At 39.0% G+C, this 27,216-nt stretch overlaps 2 protein-coding genes across 9 annotated transcripts; one reads left to right on the top strand and one right to left on the bottom strand.

The window, feature by feature from the left end:
• Nucleotides 1–5,227: 5,227 nt before the first annotated feature.
• On the bottom strand, nucleotides 5,228–10,676 carry LOC311049927 (transmembrane protein 120A-A-like; the record flags this gene model as incomplete). The annotated part of the gene is made up of 12 exons (XM_084063861.1): nucleotides 5,228–5,344; nucleotides 5,472–5,540; nucleotides 6,207–6,271; nucleotides 6,693–6,785; nucleotides 6,897–6,958; nucleotides 7,415–7,480; nucleotides 7,793–7,882; nucleotides 8,011–8,106; nucleotides 8,392–8,451; nucleotides 8,569–8,685; nucleotides 8,791–8,909; nucleotides 10,608–10,676. 12 exons carry the CDS (start codon nucleotides 10,674–10,676, stop codon nucleotides 5,228–5,230), a joined length of 1,023 nt encoding a protein of 340 aa, XP_083919987.1.
• Nucleotides 8,842–26,391, top strand: gdpd1 (glycerophosphodiester phosphodiesterase domain containing 1). 8 transcript variants are annotated; one of them, XM_084063860.1, is made up of 11 exons: nucleotides 8,842–8,924; nucleotides 13,483–13,634; nucleotides 15,283–15,325; nucleotides 16,515–16,645; nucleotides 18,659–18,704; nucleotides 19,082–19,203; nucleotides 19,509–19,598; nucleotides 20,908–21,041; nucleotides 22,889–22,948; nucleotides 23,402–23,453; nucleotides 24,431–26,391. In XM_084063860.1, the coding sequence occupies exons 2-11, from the start codon at nucleotides 13,539–13,541 to the stop codon at nucleotides 24,563–24,565; spliced, it is 909 nt and encodes a 302-aa protein (XP_083919986.1). In that variant the 5' UTR covers nucleotides 8,842–8,924; nucleotides 13,483–13,538; the 3' UTR covers nucleotides 24,566–26,391. The 8 variants fall into 8 exon arrangements, with proteins under 8 accessions (XP_083919986.1, XP_083919982.1, XP_083919980.1 ...); XM_084063856.1 differs by having other exon boundaries at nucleotides 8,844–8,924; nucleotides 16,510–16,645; XM_084063854.1 differs by lacking the exon at nucleotides 8,842–8,924 and adding an exon at nucleotides 12,208–12,320 and having other exon boundaries at nucleotides 16,510–16,645.
• Nucleotides 26,392–27,216: the final 825 nt, after the last annotated feature.

A 27,216-nucleotide genomic window follows, 5' to 3' on the forward strand; every position in this document is an offset into this window, starting at 1 on the left:
GTAACCCAGCCAACAGAACAGCCTGTCTGCATGTTCCATGGTGACTCAGTATCTCTACCTTCACATATTAATTAGATCCTCCTCGTCCTCGATCCCCTGTTCAAAGACTGTTTATGTTAATAGTGTCAAGGACGCAAGATAGATTACTTTTTTCTTTCACTCCCAACCTTCTCTCCCTAACTCCCTCTGCAAGCACCCACACACCCTCAGTTACAGTTGGATAACTGTCTTGTGATCAGTTTTATTTACACGTGTTATGCCAATCCTTGACCTTGTTAGTGAACTCATATAGTCCTTGGGCCAGACCAGATATTGGTACCATTAAGTGGGCAAAACCTTACCTATACTAAATTGTTCATAGGGTCAATGTAAGTAAATTGATATAATAGCCTTTCCATAGGAGTAGCTAGATTAGGACAATAATGGAATGGTTTTAAGGGTTATTGGGTATACTGAATCAATTTCTGAATTCAAAATTCTAAATGGCTGTTTAAACCAGAATTGGTCATATTTCTACTCTTGATGGTGGGCCAATTTTGTATGAATTTTGGGTTGATTAAGATGTTTTAGAGGGCACTGTATCCATTTAATACATACAGTACTTACTTGAAATAACTTAAACTCTGTTATACATTGTAGGATTTTTTTTTTTTTTTAAGATTTTTTTTTGGCTTTTTGCCTTTTATTGATAGATCACAGTAGGGTGACAGGAAATGGGGAGAGAGATGGGGGGGTGACACGCAGCAAAGGTCGTCGGAATCGGGAGTCGAACCCGCGACACGCTGTCAGACTGGCATTGCAGCCTAGGGTGCCTGGACCGCCACGCTGCGGCCCAGGCCATTGTAGGATATTTATGACAAAATGTATCCAATCAAGTTTTGAGTGAGGACTTGTAAAATCCTGGTACATTGACTAATAAATCTGGCCTCACCAGAATGTCAACCATGAAGTACTGTATAATACAAGTTAAAAAAAATGTTTTTACAGGTTGAACAAGTCCTGGAACAAGTTTTAAAACACACAGTATACTAAAACTATCAGAGCAAACATTTCTGTAGTTGTTCCACAGCACGTTACAACTGGAAGACATTCAGGCATCAGCACCTTGAACTTCTACTACTCTGCACTGTTATAAATTATATCCTCATCATCAGTCTCAACTTCATCAACTGCTTTGTCTTCATCTTATCCAGCCTCTACATTTGTCAACTTCAAAGCTCTTTCTGCTGTGAGTGTGTGAGCAGACTGCAACATGTAATATCATAGCCTTTGCTGAAGCAGACAGTAGATGGTACAGGCCAGGCCTGCGGCTGCACAACTGCACTTTGCTGTCATACATGCTTTGTAACTACAGAAATAATGACCAATTGGGCAGGAGGAGCAACAGGGCTTGCATCCAGGACAGGCACGATGATTTCCTTCCTTTCCTTCTTGTCCCATCCAAACTTGGTGATGTCCGCAGCTGGTGGATCAGGGCGGTATGCTGCTTTCCAACTGTATCAGGGTGGGCAGGTTTTTGATTGATTGAATACTTTATTAACAGTTTGCCAAAAAAAGTAATATGTACAGTAAACAGTTGGGGGGGGGGGGTCATTGCCGGTGATAAGCTTACTTATCTATCTATTTAGAGCGGTTTTGAAGGAGGGTAAGGAGTCACACTTTGCCTGTTGGTAGGGCATTCCACATTCTGGCGGCATAGCAACAGAATTTGACCCCATTTTTGTGCCGAAACTGGTTTCAGTGAGCTCAGTGGGGCTCCTTCTGGTGGTAAGTCAAGCAGCGGGCAAAGACACTTATTGTCTTCAGCTTCATCACCATTGTGATCTTGCACAACACTGTAGGCCAACCAGCCCAGGGGATGAGGGGAAGAGTGGAGCTGACAGAGTCAAGCAAGCAGTGGCCTTCTTCTGTGCTCTTGACACACTATGGTTGATGGCATCTTGGATAGCATCAGTTCTTGGTACTTGTTTTAGAGCTGGTAGAGACATCTTATTGGGGCCTGTATAATGCTCAATCTCTCTTATCAGCTAGACAAAGTTTCCCAGCTTCGAGGTACGAGGAAGGGGTAGTTTTAGTGCACCAGGAGCGGCTCTTCCAGTGAAGAGGATTCTGCACAAACTGACTGGTAGGACTTCAGTGACAATAAGACAATTCCATACTCATTTAGCTTCTGAACCAGCGCTGAGCTACCATGCTTATAGTGGAGTTTTACAGCAAAACTTAATCTAGGGATGTATAGGAATAAAAAATTACAACTAGAATTTGCCCACCCAGATGGTACCGATATGGATATGTATTTTGGCCCAAATCACTTCCATTCTCAAATTCAATCACATAGGTCCTTTCATCCTAGCCTAAGGTTTGAGAGCTGTAAAATTAGTTCAGACATGCTTTTATCATCTCAGGAATATCTCCACAATCAGAACAATTATGAGTTTTAAAGACACTGAAATCATCATTTCAGTAATAATAAGCTCCCAATTTTACAGAACACTGCTGTTATTGCTTACATTGAACTAAAACCATCGTCATTCCTATGAACTTCCACATTGATTGTCTGTTTTATGACTGATATAACTAATTACTTTTAAGGCACTTTGTGGCCTTAAGGGGTTTTTAACCCCTTAAGCCTGTACGTAGCCTGAGGTCCTCGGCCAGGAACCGGCTGGTTGTTCCTGAGTCAAGAATTTAGACAAAGGGTCACCGTTGTCAGGGCCCCTCGGCTTTGGAATAACTTGGCTAAGGAGCTCAGGCTTGATACATGTATTTATTCTTTTAAATCTCCTCTTAAGACATGTTTATCAAAAGGACATCCCAAAATGTACAAATGTTAAATGTTAATAATTCCCTTGTCTTTCTTACTCTATATATTTTGATTATAGTTTTCTTTCTGTTGAGATGAGATGAGACATCTGAGATGTTCTATTTAGGCATTTAGCAGACGCTCTTAATCCAGAGCGATTTACAGTAAGCAGGAAGATCAACAATCTGTACATTAAAACTATACACACTATAGGATGCCAGGTCTACAAATGACCTGGCATCTGTCTACATAACATGCCATCTAAATTACATTTTAGCCTTTGCATAAGCCTGCAAGGTCGTCAAGGCTAGGGCAAGTTCTACGGCAAGTGCTGAGTTGCAAGTGCACTTGTGCAGTTGTATGAAGCACTTTGTAAATTAGTTGTGCTTTATAAAGTGTATTATTGTTGCCGAACTTACCGGTAAGTAGAAAACATGTTCCAGCGCATATTATGAGATCAACTCTCCAGCTCAACAGTCCTTTGCCCCTCACTGGAGTGTCCTTACCCACCCTTCTCTTCGCCCTCCACCGCCGGCCATAGCTGAATGGGTAGAGGTCATCTGGGAAACAGAGGGCCCAAGGTTCGATTCCCAGCCCTGGCAATATGTCGAGGTGACCCTGTTTAAGGCACTGAACCCCTCAGGTACTTCTCCAAAGTGAGTGACACCCACAGCCATAACACTATAGGGAGCGCCTACGATTTGGTACCCCCCAAATTTAGCACAAGGGAAAATATTCATTCTACTACTCTGCCACCATAATGTAGAATACCCTGACATCATCCATTAAAGGATGCGTATCACTAGCTTCTTTAAAAAAAAAAAGCATCAGTCAGGTTGAGATTCAGGTGGAGTGGGTCATACACTGCTACAGTTTTTCCTTTTTCTCATCTGTAAATATAGCCATTTGCATTTGTTGACATGTATTAGCGTGTTACTATTCTATGCTCTTTATTTAATACATAGGACCACAATGGAAACAAGTCCCCAGGACCTTTTTGTTATCAGTCTGGCCTAAGTGTTTTATTGTACTGTACGTCCGTGCTGTTTACATTTTTGACTGAAGTATTCAATCAATCAAGTCTGGTGGTCAGACTTGATGCAGCAATCAGCTGCGTGAAGCTGAAAGCTGAACTTCAAGCCTGGCTCTAGCCCCTGAATCACTAGTGAAACTAAATGAAAATTCAAGCCGAGTGTCAGGCTACTGAACTTCCCTTGTGGGATTTTAAAGGTCTAATTATTTGCATTAGCCCAAGGGTGCTCAAAGGCTGTCTGTAGTACTCTGGTGGATGTTCAACCTGAGCCCCACTGTAAAACACAGACTGGATCCAGTGCCTAACAACAGGACTTGTACTTGCTCATCTCAGACCCCTGGTGAGAACATCCATATGGTTTTATGGCGTGGGGTTAACTTAAATTATGTGCAATGCTTGTGTGGTTAATAATGTAGCCTAGATTATATGCAAGTAAGGCAGTCTTCTGCAAAGGCGCGCTTCACTCTGCTCACCCTGTGTTAAGTGTTTTTATTATGTGCACATAAGGTTAGATTATGATCATGTTTAGCTACTTATTTAATCATGCAACCTTAAAACCCACTGATTAATTAGTATGTTGGTCCTACCTATGCTATGTCTATGAGTCTGCAGTGAACTCTTTATAGTGCCATTTGCCTTGTGTGCCGTGTATGAATTTGACTTTTACCAGGTGGTCCAAAACTGAAATGGTAACTTATTGAAGACCATAACTAATTGTAATGTGGCCCAAATTGTTGGCCCAAATGTATTGTTTTAATGTGAAAAGAAAATGTCAACTTTGGTTACTCATGGTGTCATTTTGAGCCTATACACAGTCCTAAAGCTCTGTTAGAAACCTCCTTTTTAAAGTTAAGCCTTAATTGGTTTGTTGGTGTAAATCCAACTGGCATAGTCAGTGTTTGGTTTATTTAGTAACCCATTTTCTGCCCTGGGTGTTACATACAAGTAAGAAAAAATGTATCCATCCACTGCACGCACACACACACACACACACACACACCAAATAAGGCAAGTCTGCAAAAGATAACGCACACAATGAGCTTAGAGCTACCATTCTGCTATCTTCGTAGAACCCACCTTCACCGTTTATTTATTAAGCATACAAGTGATTTGTTTTCTTTCTTTTTTATATGAGATAAAAAGGTGTTGTCAAACAGTATGATTTGAAGGAAATTAATTCCCATGATGCACGTCCTTATTGGTTTATGAGTTCTAATAACAGACAAATGTTTAAACTTAACCAGCAAGGATATGTATGGAAGTGTTAAAATAGCTGAGACAGAGAGAAATTATATCCATACCAACATTAAGTCAATTATGAGAAAATGATAAGCCATGACCTGGGACAAAGTCATGTGAAAGACATTTTGCTTTGGACGTCTTGTCCCTCATTACTGACTCTTTGTTTTTTCCTGACTTTTGTTCTTAAGCTTGTGACGAACGACAGCAACAGTGGTGAAGAAGTTTCCCATGAACAGTATAAGGAAGCAGAGACCAGACATCAAAACCTGCAAAAAGTGAAGAAAAGAAGACAGATTAAAAGTTACAGTGGATTTTCATCTATTATTTTTTCACTGTAATATTAGCACTGCTGGTGAATGGACAGAGGAGATAAACAGTGAAAGACACACAAACCTGCCACTCTGGACATTCTGGGAGTTGGGCCATTCTGTAGAGGGAAAGGCCAATGGAAAGTTGCCAGAACTGCAAGAAAAACAATATAAACATGTTTTTACAGTTCCCTTTTCCATCAACACTATCAAGCTGATAATCAAATACATAAGTCCATCAATGGATGAGTCTGTTATCCAATAACTACTGGATTGGTCATTTGTTTGAAATAGTCTTTGGAATTATTGATGTCAAAGCAGTACACATAATCACACAAGATGTGGATTTCAGAACAGCTGAATTTAGTTTATTTCTCTACCGAGAGTGAAAATGTCAGAAGGCTACATACAGTACATGACTGTAGCCAAACTTTGGATCATTGATGATAAAAAATAATAATAATAAAAAAAGACATGTTAAATTAACCATTTAACAACTGTTTGATTGCATTCAAATGTGCTTTTATAATATATGTCTTAATTCTCTTACTATTTAGTGTAAAGCACTTTGAATTGCCTTAAAGTGCTACAGTATACAAATACAACTTGCCATGCCTATCAGAACATTAGAAAGCTCTGGGTCCTATATTATATGCATGACAATGCATTATTATTCCCTGTAACTGACAGCACTTTCTAGGGAAGAAGCCAAAACGTGATTCATCAGATTATTTGAAGAAAGTTACATGACTTGACAGAAAAGGAAAAATAAAACATGACTACAGCCGAGACACATGACAGCGCCACATCACATACTCACATGACAAAAAAACAGGAAGGGTAAAAGGAAAGTCAGCCCTCGCCACATCCAGGACTGAAAACCCTCTGAAAAACAAAATGTTCAGGCCTAAAGCAGCTGAATGTTCGTCCCAGAATAGGAATGCTAGGGTTAAAGATGTCAACCAGATTGTTTGATGGGGGTCCCTCAGGGCTCTACTAGGTCCACTAGTATTTCCCTCTACTCTGCACCAAATCTTTCGAAAATAGATTTACAAGCTTGCAACATGTAGTGAGCATGTAAATCTATTTTCGCCAAATGTTTACCCCAGAATAGGGACACCAGGGTTCACAAGGTTAAAGGGCAAGGGTTCACAAGGTTAAGTTTAAAGAAGAGGCTACAAAGGAAGAGAATAAAACTCACTATTGTTCAATTTACATGACCAAAAGGAAAACAAATGTGCCCATCTATTTAGGGTCCTGTCTGGGTTTTGAGACTGTCTCAGTTTGACAGTGTACAGTATCTCACCCACTGTCAGGTCCATGTTGTGTCTCTCTCCAAGGGCTCGAAGTCTGTACAGGCAGCTACTCTGATAATAGCACTGCAGACACTGGACAAAACCTGTGTTTGAAAATAAATACACATATGAACACCCTAATTGGAAGAAGAATGATCTTTTATGACTTGACTTTGAGGATAGGCACATTAAAGCATTATTCCAATTGACTTTACTTTGGTACAAACAGTAGGCAAGGAACTGGTTCCTGAAATTCTTGTACGAGGTCCCTTCAGGCCTAGGGAGGAAATAAAAATAGCATTTTGAATCAAGTAGCAAGCGTAAAATTCAAACAGTCTGCCATTGTGTTGTATTAAGAACACACTTAATACAGAACATAGACTCTAGGGCAGTTAGCTGAGAGAGATGAAGCAAGACCCTTGTACATTAAACTTTTTTTTTTTAAGCCTTCCATACAATAGAAGGCTTTCAAAGCTCCTCATATTCGCTGATTGTCTCATCTACGCATGTCTGTTGACAGATTTTAAACTCTGAAGCATTCAACCAGTTTCTCTTTTAAGTGACTATGGGTTGAAACATTATGTTTTAATATCATGTCTTTCATTATATTGTGATGCTGGCTTCATAGATTTGTTTAACACCACCATCATCAGTGTTGTGTAAATTATGTTCATTTGTTTATTTACACAATACTTGTAAAGGGATAGAGAAAGTTAAGTGCTTATAATCTTACCATGTTAGCATTACTCCAGACAAAAAAGCTGAAACGTAGTGATGGAAGACCCACCAGCCTTTGATTCTACAAGACAAAACATGGCCTATTAAAATGTTATTCTTGCTTACATTTTATGCATTTAACTGATGACATCAGACAATAGTGCCAATCAAATGGAAAACATACTGTACTGTAGTTAATGTACATGGAAAGCTCTTAATGTAAGATGCAATGAACAGGTAGTTATTGTCATTAACATGCAAAGTGCTTTAATCCTGTTTATACTTGGTTATACAACTGTGCCACTAGCAAAAAACGGATTTTCAACTGAAAAACATGATAGTTGTGATGTTGCGATTTATTTGTAGTTGGAATTTGAATAGCGGATGAGCTGACCTCGACCCATTGGTGATGAGGATGCTTTCTCTGATAGTTAGCGTGCAATAGTACCACACGAGGAGAAAATTTAGGATTGAATCAACAGACCTATCATTAGGAGACACAAATTATGAACTTGAACATGTTGTACAATCCCTATATAAACAAACTCTGTGTATGACTGATAAGGATGGTGGACTGTTAAGAGATTCAAAGCAGAACTGCATTATTCTTACCTGTAGCTCACAAAGAAATAGCATATGAAAGAGACGAGTAGCAGTAGAATAGTGAGGCACAGCTTGAATTTCTCATATTCATCTTTGTAGGCAAATCTGAGGAGGACATACACTTTTTCTATTAACCAAAGACATTCTGAAATCATTTTCTTGAGATGTTCATTTATAGCATACCATAGACTAATGCTAATTATTTTCATCATTCCATAACTCATGACAGTAATCCTTGTTCTATCATCATATCATCATCATTGGTCATGCAGACCAGCAGGTACCATGACTATCAGCTTGCGGTCTCTATACTTTCCTGTTTAATAAAGCAAAAACGGACAAAACATAAATAATCAAAAATGATGGAGCTTTTACCATTATGCTACTTACTTTGAAGACTTGTTGAAAAGAGTTACATTTACATTTCCAAGGACCAGATTGAGATACAGCCTGTAATTTAAGATATTAGATTTAAGGCCACTTCACACTCAGTAAACAGTAATAGAACACTTTGCAAACTTAAGACAAAGCCAACAATTCCTCTTTCCAATGCATTGAAATCAGCACCCATTTTTCTTGGGAAGGAAAGCCTCCATTTCAAAGAAAACATTTGGTCGCGTCTTTATGTTCTTCTTAATTTCATCTACGGTTTTGGATTCTTCTTCAGCAAGCCCGTTACTGCATCTGCGTTTTTAATGAAAGAGCACACAAAGTATGTTGATGACAGAAAGGCTGATGTGATATTGTGTGCGCGCGCGTGCGTGCGTGCGTGCGTTTTGAGACACCTACTTCTTCATCAACTGTGACATATCCTTCAGTCTTCTGCGTTGACGGGCAATAGATGAAGAGCAACTGTTCTGTAGCTTGGAGATTTCATCCAATTTCTGCAAATACACCCTGTGGTTCTCCTGGATAACAGAAATGTAAGAGATTACCTTCATATCCTAATAAAAATGTAGTTTACAGGGCATATTCTATTTTATGTATAGGCATAACAAAAGGCTTCAGTTTCTTTGCAAACCAGGAGTAAAATGGAAAGAATTACTTATACAATGAGAAACCGTGAAGATGAATTTAAAAGAAACTGGAGTAAATGGTCTTAGAAATAATGAAATGTAAAAGTACATTTAGCAGTACTACAGGAAAGCTATCCCTATTTTAAATGGTCTCATTTGTTTTTTTTGGTTTTTTTTTACTTCTACTTTCTTTACATTTTATGTCTTTCTCTTTGTATTATTCATTTATGTTTGTATATGTATATTAAAAAATATATATAAATGATGCAGGACAAATTAAACAAGTGATGAAAACTTGTAAGATATTATGGATGAAATGGATTACATGTCTTTTCTTAGTATATTATCTTAATCATATAAACAAATTGCCGATCTTCTATTTTCGCTATTACCTTGTAGATGAAAACAATTAAGATCAGATAAACTAAGATAAACCTTTATTGATCCCTGTGGGGAAAAGCAGGCATCATAGCAGAAGCAGTAAGAGTGAAACACAGCTATAATACAGGTAAGAGTAGAGTCAAGATCCAAACCAAGATAGATAAAGATGATAGAATATAAAATCGTTAAATATAATATGAGACTGCACAGTGTCAACAGGCCTTCAACAGTCGAGTATCTGTATAATTCTTATTGTGCAACAGTCTATCAACAGTGATTATATGAGGTTAGTTACAGCAGGCATCTGTCACTGTTCTGTAGTGCAGAGGTTCTCAACCTGTGGGTAGCCCCCCCCACATGATTGTTTGGGGGGGGTTCCCAGATGACAGTATAAGTGACAATTTATGGACTTTTAAGACCTTTTTAATACTTAAAAGAAAAAAAAAAACACTATCAAAAGTAATCAACAAACTATACTATAAAAACTGGTCAAACATTGGCCAAATTGTCAAATAATATGAGAGGCAAAAAGCCGATCTACAAGCTCAGAGCGCCTCGCAATGCGAGGTGTTGTGAGCTTGTAGATCGGCTATTTTTTTGTTTGTTTGTAGATCTGCTATTTTCACAATATTTATTTTCACTCTTTTTTTCAGAGTCAAACTAGATTGCTCAGTTCAAATATGATTATTTTGGGGGGGTCATGGCCATAAAAGGTTGAGAACCACTGTTGTAGTACATCCCAGTAGTCCATGTGCAAGTGAAATGGAAGTATGACATGTGCACCAGAGTCAAGCAGCAAGCAATTGGTAATCCCACAAGAACAGACAATGCAGGTCTTCAATTCTCATATGGGGTCAGGCTTGGTTGTGGAGCCTGATGGCTACTAGCACAAGGGACTGTTCCAAGTCACTTTGTAGTGTGTATATACAATATAAAACATAATGCTCTGTGTTGTCCAACTCTTTAGACCCATATGATTGCGATTCCATTAAATCCCATATCAACTAGCATCCTTCTCTGACTTATAATTCTTTGGACCTATATATTTGTGTTGAACAAATTGCTGGCAATCATCAATGGTTTGTTTCCGTTTAAAGAATTCACAGACCCATAGTTTAAATAATAGCCTTGCATTTTCTGGACAACTAATATTTGAGCAATATCATAACAAAAACAGAAAATTACTACCTGAAATCAAACTATTCTTACCTGAAGGTCATGATACTCTTCTTCGAGACTTTTCCACTCCTCCAGGACACCCGTTAAACCTCCAGGCATTTTTATCAATTCTTTGACAAAGCTATTTCTTTTTTCCAGTGTCAGGACCAATAATTTGCCTACTTCTTTGCAATGCTAGTACGGTTCTTCAAAGTTTAAATCAATCAAGACACAATCAGTGCTGTGGTGAAATATCAGTTATCAGGGAGGCTGCATCTTCACCAATGGTTTATGGCTGAGTGACCTTTGAGCTGTACAAATGAAATGTGTCTGATTTTGACATGGACATATTGTTCTGGCCTATAACTGCATGTATCTAATGTTCTACATAATAAGACTGCAGTAAAAGCGGATCATAATCTTACTGCTACAATGATTGTGTTGGAATAATCATAAAAATGTAGCATCACCCTGGCCTGCATGAGTCATCATTCAATGGACCCTATATGCACACAGCTGAAGCCAGGAGAACATTAATTGTGGGTGTGTTTCGTGTATATGACAAGTCAGCTCCTACAAGTTAAATAAACCACACCTATAGGTCAGTTAATGTTATTATTACCTTCAGCTGTGTGTTTACCTGTCACAATGAACATTTTCGTGACTTCCACTGCGTGTATGATAGCACCCTCTAGTGTAGACCTGAAACACGACTGTCATATCATGACAGTCATGGTACCACTTGTTCCTGGTTTGAGAATGTTTTACATTTACAACCGGTACATCTACATAAACGTTCAAATTTCAAATATAAAGTACTTAACCTACGGCCACAAATGTAAAAAGTTAAACCGCCTAGGTCTAAATACCCATATTTTCTGTATTGTTAAATAAAAAGTATTTTAATTCGATTGGTGGCCATTTTCTTCGATTTTTTCCCATGTGCTTTTGAATGCGTGCCCCTATTAGTTGGAAGGTGTATTGCACTCTGATACTTTTTTCTTTTTTCTTTTTTCTTTTTTAAGTTTAAAAATAAATACATGTCCGCCAATCGGATTTAAATGATTTTTACGGAAGATACGGGTACTTAGACCCAGGCGCTTTAACTTGGTACATCCGTGGCCGTGGGGTCAGAACTTTATATTTGAAATTTGAACGTTTATGTAGCTGTACCGGTTGTAAATGTAAAACATTCTCAAACCAGGAACAAGTGGTTCCATGACGCTTGTGACAGACGAGCGTCATGTGAACCATGGCTACCTCCAGTGTAGCTCTGGTCCATTACCTCTAGTGGCAGTGTGGCACTTATGGGAGTGGAACACTGGAACTAAAATGTCTTTCGGCTATTAGGCAGTTTTGTATGGGTATGCAAATTACACTGGACTAGAGTTTGTTATTTAATGAGTAATGTATGACAATCAGGAATATTATTCTGTTCGTTGTGTAATTAACGCATGCGCACACCGGTCTGTGTGTGACAGTTGGTACTGTCTGAGTTCCTAGTTGCGCGTCGGGTGCAGCGCACCGAAAATTGCCGATCTACAAGCTCACAGCTCTTTCTGCTGCGACGCGCTGTGAGCTTGTAGATCGGCTTTTTCTGGTGCGGTGCACCCGGCGCGCGCCGGGCTTGTGCGTAACTCTCTGTCCTTTTATTGTACTGTGTTCAGTTGTGTGTCTGTCAATCTTCTCTCAATACCGTGTCATAAAACACCGGGGACACTGCGATCGGATAATATGTAACCGATTACCTTGATGACAATAAAGGTAGATGATCTATCAGATCAGGCTCGGCTCATTTCGTTTAGCCAGGTTAGCTCGCTACTAGCCTCGATCTCCAGGCTTTTATTGTTTATAGTTTTGCTAATTAGTTTGCTATAATACGGTACTGCTGTAATTGATTGCATACATTGTTGCTAAAGGTCGTTTTGAGTCAAGTTCAGGTAAGAAGCTACTTGGATACTATGTTTTCCATCATTTCACCTGTCACGTCAGGAGGACATGTAGGTCAGTCGTGCAGCTCTGCTCCGTTGACAGTGGTGGTCATCATCATGTCCAGTGTATTGTGATGTACTGTAATACTGTTAAACTTTTGTTTTAGAATGTTAAAGGTAGGGTAAGGGATTTTCTTTGGTTATAATAAGTGTTACATAGCTCTATTCTGATAGTGCTCATTGCTATAGAGTGTTTGTTCAGTAACAGGAGTCTCCATGTCTCTCCAGCTCTTTATTAAACAGAAAATGCATTTTCAGGTCGGGATACCAATTTTATCCAATCAGGATAGACAACTCAGTCAGGATACAGATTAAACAAGTTAAATAGGAAGTGATGACACAAATATATAAGCAGACACCCCCCCCCCCCACACACACACACACACACACACACACACACACACACACACACACACACACACACACACACACACACACACACACACACACACACACACACACACACACACAGGAAGACTGGAGGCTCGGGTATCCTTTAATAAACATAATGTTAAAGACCATTTTAATGTGGCATCATGCACAAACCCTTTCATCAGCCTCAGTTGTATTGTTTATCCGCTTAGTCTCCAGACTTGATGAATACAGTATAGCCTATTGCTTTTAGGCTACTCCTTGAAACTGTATTTTGCTTGAATGTGTTATTATCTTTTATATTTGAAATTGCTATTATATTTTAAAATGCTTGTTCCTCTTTGTTTATTAATAATAATCATCATCATCATCATCATCATCATCATCATCATCACCACCACCAGTTTAGAGTCTTGATTTTAGTGTTATTGTTTGTACTTTCAAGATTTGCTAATGTTGAAGATTTCAGCAAAGCACAAATCAAATGTATTTGATGATGTTCTTTCTTTTTTCCAGAGGCGGTGGATTTACCACTTACAGTGAATTATTTACTTTTTTTTCAGCTACATTCCAGAGATGTGTGCTGCAGTGTACGTGTTGTCCACGGTAACAGCAGGGTATGTACTGGCCTCTGCCCTGCTGCTCAAATGCCCAGCCCTTCTGCACAGGAAGAAGCCTCAAGCATTCCTCAGCAAGCATATTTCACACCGAGGAGGTGAGTCTAGAGGACAGTAATCTCTCAAGAACAGATTCTGCTCTGCGTTTGAATCTGTCGGCGTGCCTTCAGATCAGGAAGCAGGCCGCGCTTTACCCAATCAAATGTAGTGGGCGGGATTTACGTGTCTGCCGATCCTTCCCCACTAGAAACAAACCGAAACTCATTTAACAATAGCGTCCACAGAAAGATATTCACATTTTAACTTGCTCTTTCATCATAGAAACAACCAAAACGATCCATGTTCTCTGGGAGAAGTAGTGGTGTTAGTGTTCCGTGTAGAAATATTGTTAGTGGGAATGAAAATATAGTCGCACCACCGGAATTGAAAGGCTGAAGGCAGACCAAAACCCCGGTTTCCTTGCATACGTGTGCTACTGTACGTCGACTTCCTCCCAGAGCCAAGTGAGATAGTAAAAAACAGCAGAGGGCGCTGTTTTTCCTTTTCATTTGGCGATGGGTTCCCAGATTGAGAGGACAGTGGCAGTGGTGGAGGAAGAAGTACTCAGATATTTTACTTAAGTAAAAGTAGCAATACCACAATTTAAAAAATACTCTGTTACAAGTAAAAGGCCTGTGTCCAAAATATCACTTAAAAGTACAAAAGTATTGGCATCAAAGTATACTTAAAGGTGGGGTAAGTGATTTACTTTGGTTAAAATAAGTGTCAAATAGCTCTATATTCTGATAGTACTCATTGCTATAGAGTGTTTGTTCAGTAAAAGGAGTCTCCCATGTCTCTCCAGCTCTTTATTAAACTGAAAATGCATTTTCAGTGCTCTCTCCTGATTGGCTTAAATGTTGTCACCTACCTGAAAATGTATAAACTATATTCTGTTTACTAAAGAGCTGGAGAGACCCCTGTGACCGAACAAACGCTCTGTAGCAATGATTACTATCAGAATATAGAACTTTAACCTTTTTAGCAAAACAAATATATATATATATATCACTTACCCTACCTTTTTATAGTACCAAAAGTAAAAATTACTAAAATGTTTGAAAATAGCAGATCTACTTGTAGATCGGCTATTTTTCTAATAGCCCATGTATAAAATGGGGCTAAAGTGGTTAATGTATGTTTTATAATATAATAATTTATATCTGCAAAGTAACTAGTAAGTAAAGTTTTCAAATAATTGTAGAGATGTAGTGGAGTAGAAGTAAAAGTATAGAAAATTGGAAATACTCAGGTAAAGTAAAAGTATCTCAAAATTGTACTTAAGTACAGTAAATGTAATTAGTTACTTTACACCACTGGACAGTGGTTCTCAAAATGTATTTGTCTGTGGACCCCATCTGAAAATATTTTGTACTAGAGAGACCCCCGTACAAGATTTGTGTCCTTAAAATGTTTCAAAACTATGTTTGTCACAATTCTTTGAAAATAGAAGATCCACAAGCTCACAATGTGTGGCAATGTTACACGTTGTGAGTTTGTAGATCGGCTACTTTCAAATAGCCGATAGGGTTAAATTAAAGTTGTAAACTGATTTTGATGGACCCCGGCTCCAACCAATGGTCTAGGAAACTGGTGCTTTTTCAGTTGCATTATTTAAAACATTTAAACAAATGACAGTAATGCTCTTAGTTATACAGTATGTTAACAAGGAGTATGATGGGGTTAACCATTACTTTATCTTAAAAGGTGCAGGAGAAAATCTGGAGAACACCATGGCAGCTTTCAAGCAGTGAGTAATTACACCGCCCATGCATTAAGAAAGTATATTGTGTGTGCATGTGTGCCTTTATACATGTGAGTGAGTGTGTGTGTGTGTGTGTATGTATGGGTTGTGTCAATTTTGTCATCTGTCAAGCATACATATGCAGAATCTCTGATTACAGGTACATGGTCTATGAACTATAACTCACTTCATTATATCTATTTGTATTGTTTCACTCTGTTCTGCTGTGCCCATTGCAGACAATTTCCTTGACCTAGACCTAGACAAAAGTGATTTTCTTTATTAAAGAAACATTAAATAGCTCTATATTATTCCAATAGTAATCATTGCTATAGAGTGTTTGTTCAGAAATGGGGATCTCTCCAGCTCTTTACTAAACAGAAAATTAGTTTTCAGAGATGCCAATTGTGTTCAATCATGAGAGAGAACTCGCACAGGATACAGGATAAATAAGTGAAATTGGTAAAACAAAAATAAAAAATGAGCTGACAAAATTGGATCTATAAAATGTAAGCTGATAAATTATCTTTGTTGGGTACTCTCTCCTTATAACCCGACCTGAAATGTTTATTTCTGCTGTTTATTAAAGAGCTGGAGAGACAGGAAGACCCCTGTTACTTAACACTCTATATCTATAGCAACGATTGCTATCGGAATATAGAGCTTTAACGTTTTAACAAAACAAAACAAAAGACACTTACTGTACATCCCCTTTAAGAATGGGAGTTAATATTAGGGTTGATGGTTAGGAATGGAGTTTATGGACTCACAAAATGTCTATACAAACCAGTGGCGTACCCACTGTAGAGGCAGGGCCTCTAAACCCAAATAACCCGAAAATATGTCATTGCGTGCTTAATGTCCTCAAAGTCACGCATCCAACAAGCTTTGAACTGAGCAGATTGGACCTTCCGTTCCAGAGATAATGGCCAATTAAATACATCTTGAAAATGGCCACTTTCGCTGGTTTTCTATCGTCGATTTTTGATTGAGTTGAAATTTCTTTTTTGGGGGTAATAGAGGGGGGGGGGGGATCTCGCCTGCCCTAAATGTCACTGATACAAACATAATTTAGTGTGTGTGTGTGTGTGTGTGTGTGTGTGTGTGTGTGTGTGTGTGTGTGTGTGTGTGTGTGTGTGTGTGTGTGTGTGTGTGTGTGTGTGTGTGTGTGTGTGTGTTGATTCATGCAGTGCAGTGGGTCTTGGCACAGACATGCTAGAGTTGGACTGCCACCTGACCAAGGATGGACAAGTGGTGGTGTCACACGATGCCAGCCTAACGAGATCCACTGGCATAAGTTCGTACATCTCTGATGTGGCCTACGCTGTGAGTAGCTTATCTCTGCTATCTTCTTAATCATCCCAGGGGTCATCAATGTGTCTATACACGGACAGATATGTCCGTGGCAAATCTTTGCCCCCCCCCCACTATTATAATGTTCTTATTTTGTTCATGTTATGTGTGATGAAAGCACTGACTATACGGATAAAACCCAATTATTGAAATACCAAACACGGATTAGACCATGCTGCATTGATGCCTGTATACACAGCCAATATACTGATTTGCCAAGGTTTTCTTCAGAATCGGTTGGACAATGATTTATTTAATACTGTATAATGTGTAACATATTGGCATAGACACAGTGGTACAATTCATTACGAGTTCACTAGTATACATTTAGGGCTACTGTAGGTCGATGTGTTTTTGTAATAGTATTGACCACTCATTTGTATGTCCGTCGCAAAAAATATTATTTTGACACTTGAGTGGCAGTGCTGTAGAAGAAGAATTTACCCATGTTTGTTCTGTGGGTGTTACCAGATCATCGCTCCTTATTCACAAGCCACTATGGTGCTACCTCTGAATGATCCCCTACTCCAATATGATATCAAAATGGCAAAATGGCTATGCCATTATTTTTTTCTTTGTTGTGGATTGCAGTTAATAAATTACTAATAGCAAATTGCAGTGGCAATGATCAAACAAATTAATTTGTGTATACTATAGACTAAAGAGCGCTAATGTATCAGATCAGATGATTACATGATGATGGCAATTTGTAGTTAGCTAGTATTTTTTCAGCTATGGTACTGGCTGGAATTTAGCTGGCTTTTGGAAAGAAATCGAAACCTTTCTTGAGGGGACTATAAGTATTAGACTACTGGCTAACTTCCCATTTAATAATACTGTATATACTGTACACACAGCTATCTATCTGCAACACTGTTCTCATGGACCAGTCTACAATGTTGACAACTTTCTAACGTTCCACATTTCCTGGTCTTAAAACTGGACTCCACTATAGTAGTAGAGAATGCAGTCCTGTAGTATTAAACCTTTTTAAAGATTAGAAAATTCTTTAAGATACCATTCATTTAACAATTGCACTTTTTATTTATTTTAATAATCTTCTTTTTTAAGAATCTCAATTTAGTCAATTCCAAATTCCCCCATGTGGTCCCTGTCACTGTTGACCCGTACCGTTTGGTCTTGGGGATGGTGTAGACAACCGAGTGTGTCCTCAATACACGCCAGCCGCTTCCTTTCACCTGATAGCAGGGCTGTATTAGCCACTGGGCACCTGGGGCCGTGGCCCAGGGGCCCTTGGCTCTCAGGGACCTTCGGGAAAACTGGGCCGCGCGGCCATCGACAATTTACTAAAATGAATTATATGGTTAACAAATTTAAAATGTGTGGGCCCCTCCTCTTTATTTACAGAATTGATTCTCTCTGGGTTTGAGGCCCTGACAAGGGCTCCTGGGGGCAGTCCGTATATGATGGAATATGATTAAGGATGTCATATCATACACACCATACCTGTAATTTTCACTAGCCCCCCAAAAAACTTTTTTCAAAACTTTTTTCTTGGGCGGGGGCCCTAAAGAATTGGCGGCCCAGGGGCCCTTGCGGGGATTAATCCGTCCCTGCCTGATAGTGAGGATATTAGTTTTACCGGGGGGATGTAACGCATGCCGAACAGTCACCACCAACCAACCTGTAGAATGCAGTGACAGAGTTTGTCCTCCCCACCCGGCCTCCAACCTGTCTTTTAATGGTTCCTAGCTGACAGAGAGTACATAGTGGAGTACAGAAATTTTCTGAAGAACACAATGATCTGTACCAAAGTGTATACCATGTATACAGAATATTCATGTCCAATAAATAAGCAAAACTCATAAAAAAAAGCACAAGTGTAAGTTTTGGACTGATGGCATTGTGAGGCCAGCTGGTCCTTCCCTCCTGTCTCAATCAGTGTGTTAACCCAGCACTAAAACTTACAGGCCCAGGCTTCTTAGTATATTTTTGACTATGCTTACATTTTTGTACTGTTCGCAGGAGCTGCCCCCTTACCTTTGCAAGCTGGGCGTAACTTTCCAGAGGGGTGAGAATACAAAAGGCTATGCAGCTAGGTTCACAATAATAACATATTATACAATGTGTTGCCTACATATTGATTTATGATACATGTAAAAGTGTGAAACAGGGAGTCAGTAATAGGGAAACTTTGCTGTATTTATTCTGCTAGACAAGTGAATTGAATTATTTGATATTTGGATTATTCATAATGTTCATAAAATAATGAAAACAAAACATATATAATATATGTTACCTGACTAGCAATTTTGATTTTGATATGGTAATAAAAAAATTCAAATCACAATGTTGCAATGTATATCATTTTTAATACATAAAACATGTAATTTAGAAGAACTAAAGTAAAATGATGTAATTTTTATTTGTGTGACCTTGTCCTTGCAGAGTGTTATTGTGAGGGTGGAGAGGACAAACATATACCTCTGCTGAGTGATGTCTTTGAGGCCTTCCCCAACACCCCTGTCAACATTGACATCAAGGTCAACAATGACACACTCATAAAGAAGGTGTGTATGGATATGTGTGTGTGCTGTGCTCTCTCCATCTCTCTCAGCACGGCTTTCTATGTTTGTCATTATATTAAACTTGTATCAAACTGTTCACCACCTCCTATTGTTTTCTTAAAGTAACCGAGACACAAGCTGTGATGCAGCAGGCTACATCCAGTGGTAGCGAGCGCTAATGGCAAAATAGTGGCGCCTGTAATGAAGATACATGGTCCTGAATATATATGTTTTTCTTCCCAAAATCATCCCGCAGGCTGGATTGGACCCCTCCTGGTCTACACTAAATATGTACTGTATATTTGCAGGTCTCTGACCTGGTAACTCAGTATAACCGGGAGCATCTGACTGTATGGGGAAATGCCAGCAACCAGATTGTCAAGAAGTGTTACAAAGAGGTAAATTAATATACTGTCATTTATTAGTGCCCTTACCCACATGACATTTTGGGGAGAGATGTTGCCCCATAACAGTACCTCTGAGCGACCATATTCTCTGTTCTCCAATCCCGTATCTGAACATGCATTTATTAGTAAACTGGTGGTTCTCAAACGTTTTATGTATAAATGGACCAAATGGACCAATAAACCAAATGGACCCATAACGGTTCATTTGGTTCCATTTGTACACTCAGCGTTACAGACCTGTACCCCCAAGGACCCCTGGGTGTCCCTGGACCCCACTTTAAGAGCCACTGGTATAAACGTCACAGGCCATAATGGAGGACCTTACACTTGTCTGAGAAACAATTCAAATGGTCTTATGCAACCATGGACTTCTCGTGAACAAAAACATAAAAAAAAAATTAAAAGCATGTCAATAATCAGAAATGTTTTAAAAGCCAGAGACAAACATGGAAGGCATCAAAGCGCTCACAACTCGAACTCGTGCCCATCACCCCGGTTATAGACTGATAGTGTAAAGCTGAGTCAGGAGGGTTGAACCCAAATGTGAGACAACCGGAGGTACAGCAGAGTTGAAACAGTGTATTAACAAAAACAGGCAACAATCCAAATGGCTAGCAGACTGGTAGACAAAGTTTGAGATGAACAACCAAAATGGATGCTACAGACAGCTATCTTAATGGTTAGCCTCAACATTTAAGTTAATGTATTAAACCCTAGTGAACGAAATGGTATAGTCCCACGTGTAATAATGAGGTCTTAAATCAGAGAGGTAACTCGTAGTGCCATTTCAGCCCACCTAGATACTTGAACTGCAGGAATTTGTCAGCTGCCGTATCAACCCTAGGGGTTATATGGCAGCTGAACAATCAGCACAAGCTTACCCCCTCTTGGTACTTTTATCAGTCCTCCTACGCAGGTCAAATAAAAGCTGGGTGTGTGATAAATGTGTGTATATCTGTCAACACACTATTAAGTATACTGTAGTAGCTTAACAATTTACATCCAAAGGAATGTTTTGCATTTACTGTGTACTGTTCTGTAAGAGGATTCTAATGCCCTTTTAATGTGAAATTGTGTTACTAGGCACATGGGTCTAATTTGTTTAACTTCAGGGAAATTGGACAGTTGGATATCATCTCATATGATTTCTCATTATGACGAAGATTTAAGTGTGTGTGTGTGTGTGTGTGTGTGTGTGTGTGTGTGTGTGTGTGTGTGTGTGTGTGTGTGTGTGTGTGTGTGTGTGTGTGTGTGTGTGTGTGTGTGTGTGTGTGTGTGTGTGTGTGCGCGCGCGCTGTAGAATTCCCGTATACCAGTGTTGTTCAGCTTTACAAGAGTACTACAGCTATTAGGCCTATTCTACACCGGCCTTCTACCCTTCATCCCCCTCAAGGAGCAGTTTCTGGAGATCCCTATGCCTTCTATTATCACCAAGTAAAGACACACACACTGTTCTCCTTACTTAAGCAAATACTATCAGAGATTGTATTATCAGAGATCAGAAGGTCTGGTGAAATTGCTTACTTTTACATACATTTCAACAGTTTTCAAAAGCTTACCATAGTTTATTTTATTTTGGATTGTTTACACTTAAAACATCCTTCTTGTTTTTAATTAGAATCTTCAGGTGTCCTTTAAATGATCTGTTTCTTGGGCTGACATTTCTGTTACCATGAAGAACTTGAATTTTCTTTATAAAACAACAGAGTTTTCGTCTGGACGTTACAAATCAATTCACACTTTGAAGTCCATTAAGATACAATAATGTAACTTGCACAAAAAACTAAGGCAGCAGGAATTACCTGTCTCAAGCAAGTTTCAAGTCTGTTTTCATACGGTACTGAAATGAATAGAAACCAATAGCTTCCAATCTAAAAAAAACTACCACATGCTTTGCTAAACTTTTGGCAGTAATATAAATACCATGACTTGTTTAATGGGCTAAACATACAATTCCACCAATATGGTCCAGAGGTAAACAAGCCAAAACCTTTTCTTTTGACAATTTAAATTCCAGTAATTGTTTACACATTTCTAAGTTCTCCCTACAGTGCCTTTGATAAAAACTATTGGATGCTCACCCCACTTTTTTAGCTAATATTCCAGTATTCAGTTGATTTTGCCTGTATAGACTACTGCTTTACAAAGCTTGATGCTATGCATAGCATCAAACTGATAAAAAAAAAATGGCTTTACTGTGTTTCAACTGTATCCAAATGGGTTGTAGGTAGTAAGTGATATTGCAAAAAAATTGTACATATATTCATGAGGTAATTGTTTCCCCCCCAAAATCATGATGGCTGATGATGTCAAACCAAAAATGTTGTTACTAAACTTAGGCTTTGTAGGGCCTACATCTTGCAGTTTGCATTCAACTTTAATAAACCAAATACAAGTTCTTCATGGTTCTAGTGTAATAGTGGGCTACAGTGGTAACACAACACTCCACCAAGGCTAATCAGGAGATTATGGGATGTAACTCGGCAAGTAGTCAGCATGTGAAAGCAGTTGGTTAAAGGTCAGGGACTGTTACAAGGAGACCGACAGACCCAGGTCCACACAGAGCACCAACAACACTGTTTATTATGTTATCTGTGGCAACCGAATATGGGTCACAGGCGTATTTCAAGAGGGGCTAAAGATGCATAATAGGAATAGCCTGGTATTTACATCCAAGTAATGCTTTCCATAATGACATAATCAGGGCCTTGCTTATCATAAAACTATCTAGCAAACTTAATTTGCTAGATAATAATCAGAATTTATGGTGATCTTTGCTGTAGTACACAATACAACATTTAGATGAGTACTACTCCTTCTCCCCTTGTCTCCCATGTGCTCATTAGAATGTCTTTCTGTCACCAGTCTTTGATTCACTCTCACCACTGGGTCTGTAGCTCATGTCTGATATCTGCCACAGAATGCAGTTTGAAAGCTGATCTCATAATTGCACAATTAAATGATTACAACATGCCCACAAGTTCAAAGGAGAGTATGTACAATACCAGTGGATCACAGGGATTTATACTAGGGCAGATAGCCGATTATGCAAGCAGCACATTCAAAAAAGATTATCAGATTTTATTGCACTTGTTGTTTGGAACAATTAAGCATTTGCATCTGCACATACCTTTTAAGGATTGCGACACATTTCCTATGTGCTTAAAAATCTTGATTGGCGCTTGAAGTATAATCATGCTCTGTAAATCTATCTGAAAACAAATTTCCACGTGGAACGATTTTTTAACAGTTTGAGGCATTTTCCCTATGTGACTCTGCAGATTGAAGGATCCTGAAGGGATAACCAAGAGTCAGCGAATCATCATCTGGTTAGCAGACGGGTAAGACACACACACACACACACACACACACACACACACACACACACACACACACACACACACACACACACACACACACACACACACACACACACACACACACACACACACACAGAATTATGGAATCATTACACATGCTCATATTAATCTATTTATGCATTTTCCATGTTGCTTACGCATTTTTTTGTTTGTTTGTTTGTCTCATTGCAATGCAAGTACCTAAAGTAGGCCACCAGAAAGCATAATAGAATGCTGATTTCTTTCTTTTTGTCTTATACTGTAAGCTTGCACCTTTCTGAACAATTTCATTTGTCTATTATGAGCAGTTAATCACTTTGAACCTGGCATCCCTATTTTGGGCATGTCATTATCTGTGAAAATAGCTGCACCATTACAGTGGGACATACTCTACTCACTGCAGACTCTTTGCTAATAAATGTTTTTTAATTGCAGTTTGCTGATGAGGAAAGCTCTGTTTAATCATTTAACAGCCAGGGGAATCCAGGTAAGGCTGCTTTATTATATGACCTGTAGTCACCCTCAAAATAAGATAAATGTTTTTATGGTTATGTCTGAGTCAGAGTGACGTGGCCGTGGTCTGCTGGCCGGCCGGCCAATTTGAATATAGGAGTTTTATTTTTATTGTGTATACTTTACATGTTTTAAATTCACCTGAACTGTCTGGACATTAGTTGTGTTTGAACTTAAGTCGAACAACTACTACTCTGTATATTAAAAAGTGGAACTGGATTTAAGGTACAAATTACTAACGAGGACTGGTACAATATATGTAAAACACAGTGTGCGGCCACAAGCTCTAGAATATGGAGAGAATTCTGTAGGAAGAATATGATCAAATATTTCATAACGCCAAAGATTAAAGGGAAAATGATGTCGGTTCAACAATCATGTTGGAGGTTATGTGGATGTGTAAATGCTGACCATGAACATATATTTTGGAATTTTCCAAAAATTGACAATTATTGGGATACTGTATAGTCAGTGATAAAGAGGATACTACACTATGAGATACCCAAAACAAGTGTTGTACTATACTTGGGAAACTTGACACAGGATAATACAAAGAGAAGATATGTACCTAGTGAAAGTATTATTGGCAGCCAGTAACAAAGCAATTACAAGGCTATGGCACAAAGCAGATCCTCCAGTTTGTGAGCAGTGGCTGAGCACTGTGGAAGAGATATATGTAATGGAGAAACTGACTGAGATTGCAAGAGACTATTCCTTGATAAATGGGAGAAATGGTCTGAATATAGAACCCAGCAAGACGACACCACTAACAATGATGGACATTCATGAATGGACTGAAATATGTTGCTTGATAATGTGATATATGAACCCCTGTTCTATGACTGTAACTGAAAACCTGCAAATAAAAATTAAGTAAAAAAAAAAAAAAAAAGAACTTGAGTTCGAACACATGTTGGTGCATGATGACACAACGTTTGTATCTCGTTTCAGGTATACATCTGGGTGCTGAATGAAGAGGAGGACTTTCAGAGGGCATTTGACTTGGGAGCCACAGGGGTTATGACAGATTTTCCCACCAAGCTGAAAGACTACCTAGAGAAGAATGCTATTGCTAAGCCCCAGTAACCTGCCAACCACCCCCATCCTGCCTGGCCTTCAAACTGAATGACCTGCAATCCATCCTCTTGTGTCAACTTCACCACATGCATTCCAGCTGGGGTATTCTCAGACTGTGTTTAACAAGCAGTAGGGATGACCGCTGCCCACACCCCACTGTGCTTTTTTTTTGTGGAAAACATACCTACAGTATAGTACAGTCCGTAACACTGGTAAAACAACTTTCAGTATTTGGAATCCTATGAATTGCCCATATAGTGTACAACATATCTGCTGCCTGTTTCATCTTCCCTACATGCCGTCCGTCCTTTACCTGCTGGGAGATTGGAATTTACCCTCAGAGGTGTTGATGGATTGGCTGGTACGCTCAGAGGAATGGACACCCGTCCCTCACCCCTCACCACACACTTGGTGTCCCATGTGGACACAGCACGGTCACGCCTGGGGTGAGTGAGTCAGTTGGGATTCATTCATACAGTATACTATTGCAATACCTTTTTCCACGGTACTGGATGACAAGTGTAGACATTTTTATTGCCATTTCAAGGCAAAGATCACATGAGGATCTATCAGATTTGGTGTCTTTGAAAATTCATACATTTTGCCTAAAAGCCTGAAAAGTCTTGCATTTCATGTAGTGACTGATTCATGGCTTGTTGTTGTTATTTTACTGCCATAAAGATATTATTTAAACTTTTTGTTGCCTTTAATTAAAAGCATTATGAATTCAATATCACAGGGTGCACCGGTGGCTCACTTAAGTGCACATACTACATAAATAAGGCGATAATGTTTCCCGTTGCTGGCCCAGGTTCAAATCTGACCTTTGCCGCATATCATAACCTCTCCCTCCTTTCCTATATCTCTCTCACTGTCACTGTCAGAAATAAAGCAGAATTTTCTTTCATTAATAAATCCAATATCACTGTATTTTGTGATTTTAAGTATTATTTATGATAATACTTAATACCACTCCGATTCCTAGTCCAAACACCTGCAGAGGCAGCTACAACAGAGGCACATTACTACTGCAGTCAAGTAACATGTCAAGTAGCAAACTTCACAGTTCTGTTTTGTTGAATGTATGGACATTGTACTACTTGTTTAATGAAACACATTTCTTGCCTTTAACCTCGTCGGCTTTTGGTGGACAGGCGCGCACACAGCGTGCGCGCACACACACACACACACACACACACACACACACACACACACACACACACACACACACACACACACATACAGTAAATTACATCATTACTGTCATAACTAACCCTAGACTGTGGAACCATTGGCACACTTGTCTGTAAAACGGGACTAAATAGGGCGGCTGTGGCTCAGGAGGTAGAGCAGGTCGTCCAATGATCCGTGGGTCGGCGGTTCGAATCCCGGCTCCTCCTGTCCACATGTCGAATTGTCCTTGGGCAAGACACTGAACCCTACATTGCCTCCAATGATTCGGTCGGCGCTAGCTTGCCACCATTGGTGTGTGAATGTGGGAAAAGTGGGGACGCTGGCGTCGACTGTTCGCCGCTCCACCTCCCAATGTACCCCCCCCCCCCCCTGTATGAATGAATGAACCATTGTAAAGCGCTTTGAGTAAGTTTGAGTACTTAGAAAAGCGCCATAAAAATGTAATTCATTATTATTATTATTATTATTATTATTATTATTAAAGTTTTGAACTGAACAAAAAAAGCTGGAGCAAGCCCCAACTGAACATGGTGAAAGTCTTTTTATTGTATTTCTTGTTCCGTTTTGGCTTTATTATGACTTTGGTCATACTTGTTTTTCTGTTTTGATTGTATTGTGTTTTTATTGTGATATGGATCTCCCTTGGGGCTGAAATAAAGATTGAATTGAATATATACAGTATACTGTCTATCATGAGTAACTATTTTAAATAAGTTTTGAAAATTAACTAGTAAAAATGTGTGTGAACCTTGAAAGATGTAAAGACATTGCCAACAGGTCTTAATAGTGCTTTCTTTGGTCTGTAATGTAATTTGGTGCCTGCATCCACTTTTATCAATGCAAACTTTAGGTATGCAAAATTGTCAGGAGGTGGCGCTGTTGACTGGATGTTTTCTGAGTAGGCTGAGATAAGCAGGGCAGGTCTTGTGTCATGGAAATGATCTACGCCGATGACAGCTTTTACCATTAAAGCCACTTTGCAGCATCTGCATCTCTCTTTCTGGTGAATGTTAAGAGAACTTGACGCTGTGTCCACTGCGTGGTATACGTGCTCTCTATTATATTTTCTGATTGAAGCTTTTACTTTATAAGTTAGCCGATCTACAAGATCTTTTTAGCATTATGAGCTAATACTTGTATACATTTTGAATTTGTGAAATGGGACATTCTGCACAATGAGTACTTTAACTTTTGGTGCTTTAAGTATATTTTGATGCCAAAACTTTTGTACTTGTACTTTTACTTAAGTGAATTTTTAATAACTGACTTTTACTTGTAACAGAGCATTTTTTACAATGTTGTATTGATGCTTTTACTTAAGTAGATGATTTGAGTACTTTTTCAACCACTGCATAATAGTCAGGTATTTACAGAGAGATCTCAATAAAAAAAAAACAATCTGAGACAACAGTTAGATTATTGGTCGCTCGCGTCTCCTCACGACCAATAGGCTGAGTGTTGCTATG

Source organism: Gymnoscopelus microlampas, assembly GCF_963454915.1.
Source record: "Gymnoscopelus microlampas genome assembly, chromosome: 8".
In the NCBI taxonomy this organism is placed as follows: domain Eukaryota; kingdom Metazoa; phylum Chordata; class Actinopteri; order Myctophiformes; family Myctophidae; genus Gymnoscopelus; species Gymnoscopelus microlampas.

Bases quoted from the DNA above. Each gene is read 5' to 3' on its own strand.
- gdpd1 (XM_084063853.1), top strand. From the start codon at position 12,325: ATGATCTATCAGATCAGGCTCGGCTCATTTCGTTTAGCCAG. The intron at 18,705-19,081 runs GTGAGAATACAA...TTGTCCTTGCAG, and splicing joins GGGCGTAACTTTCCAGAGGG to AGTGTTATTGTGAGGGTGGA. The intron at 23,454-24,430 runs GTAAGGCTGCTT...ATCTCGTTTCAG, and splicing joins TAACAGCCAGGGGAATCCAG to GTATACATCTGGGTGCTGAA.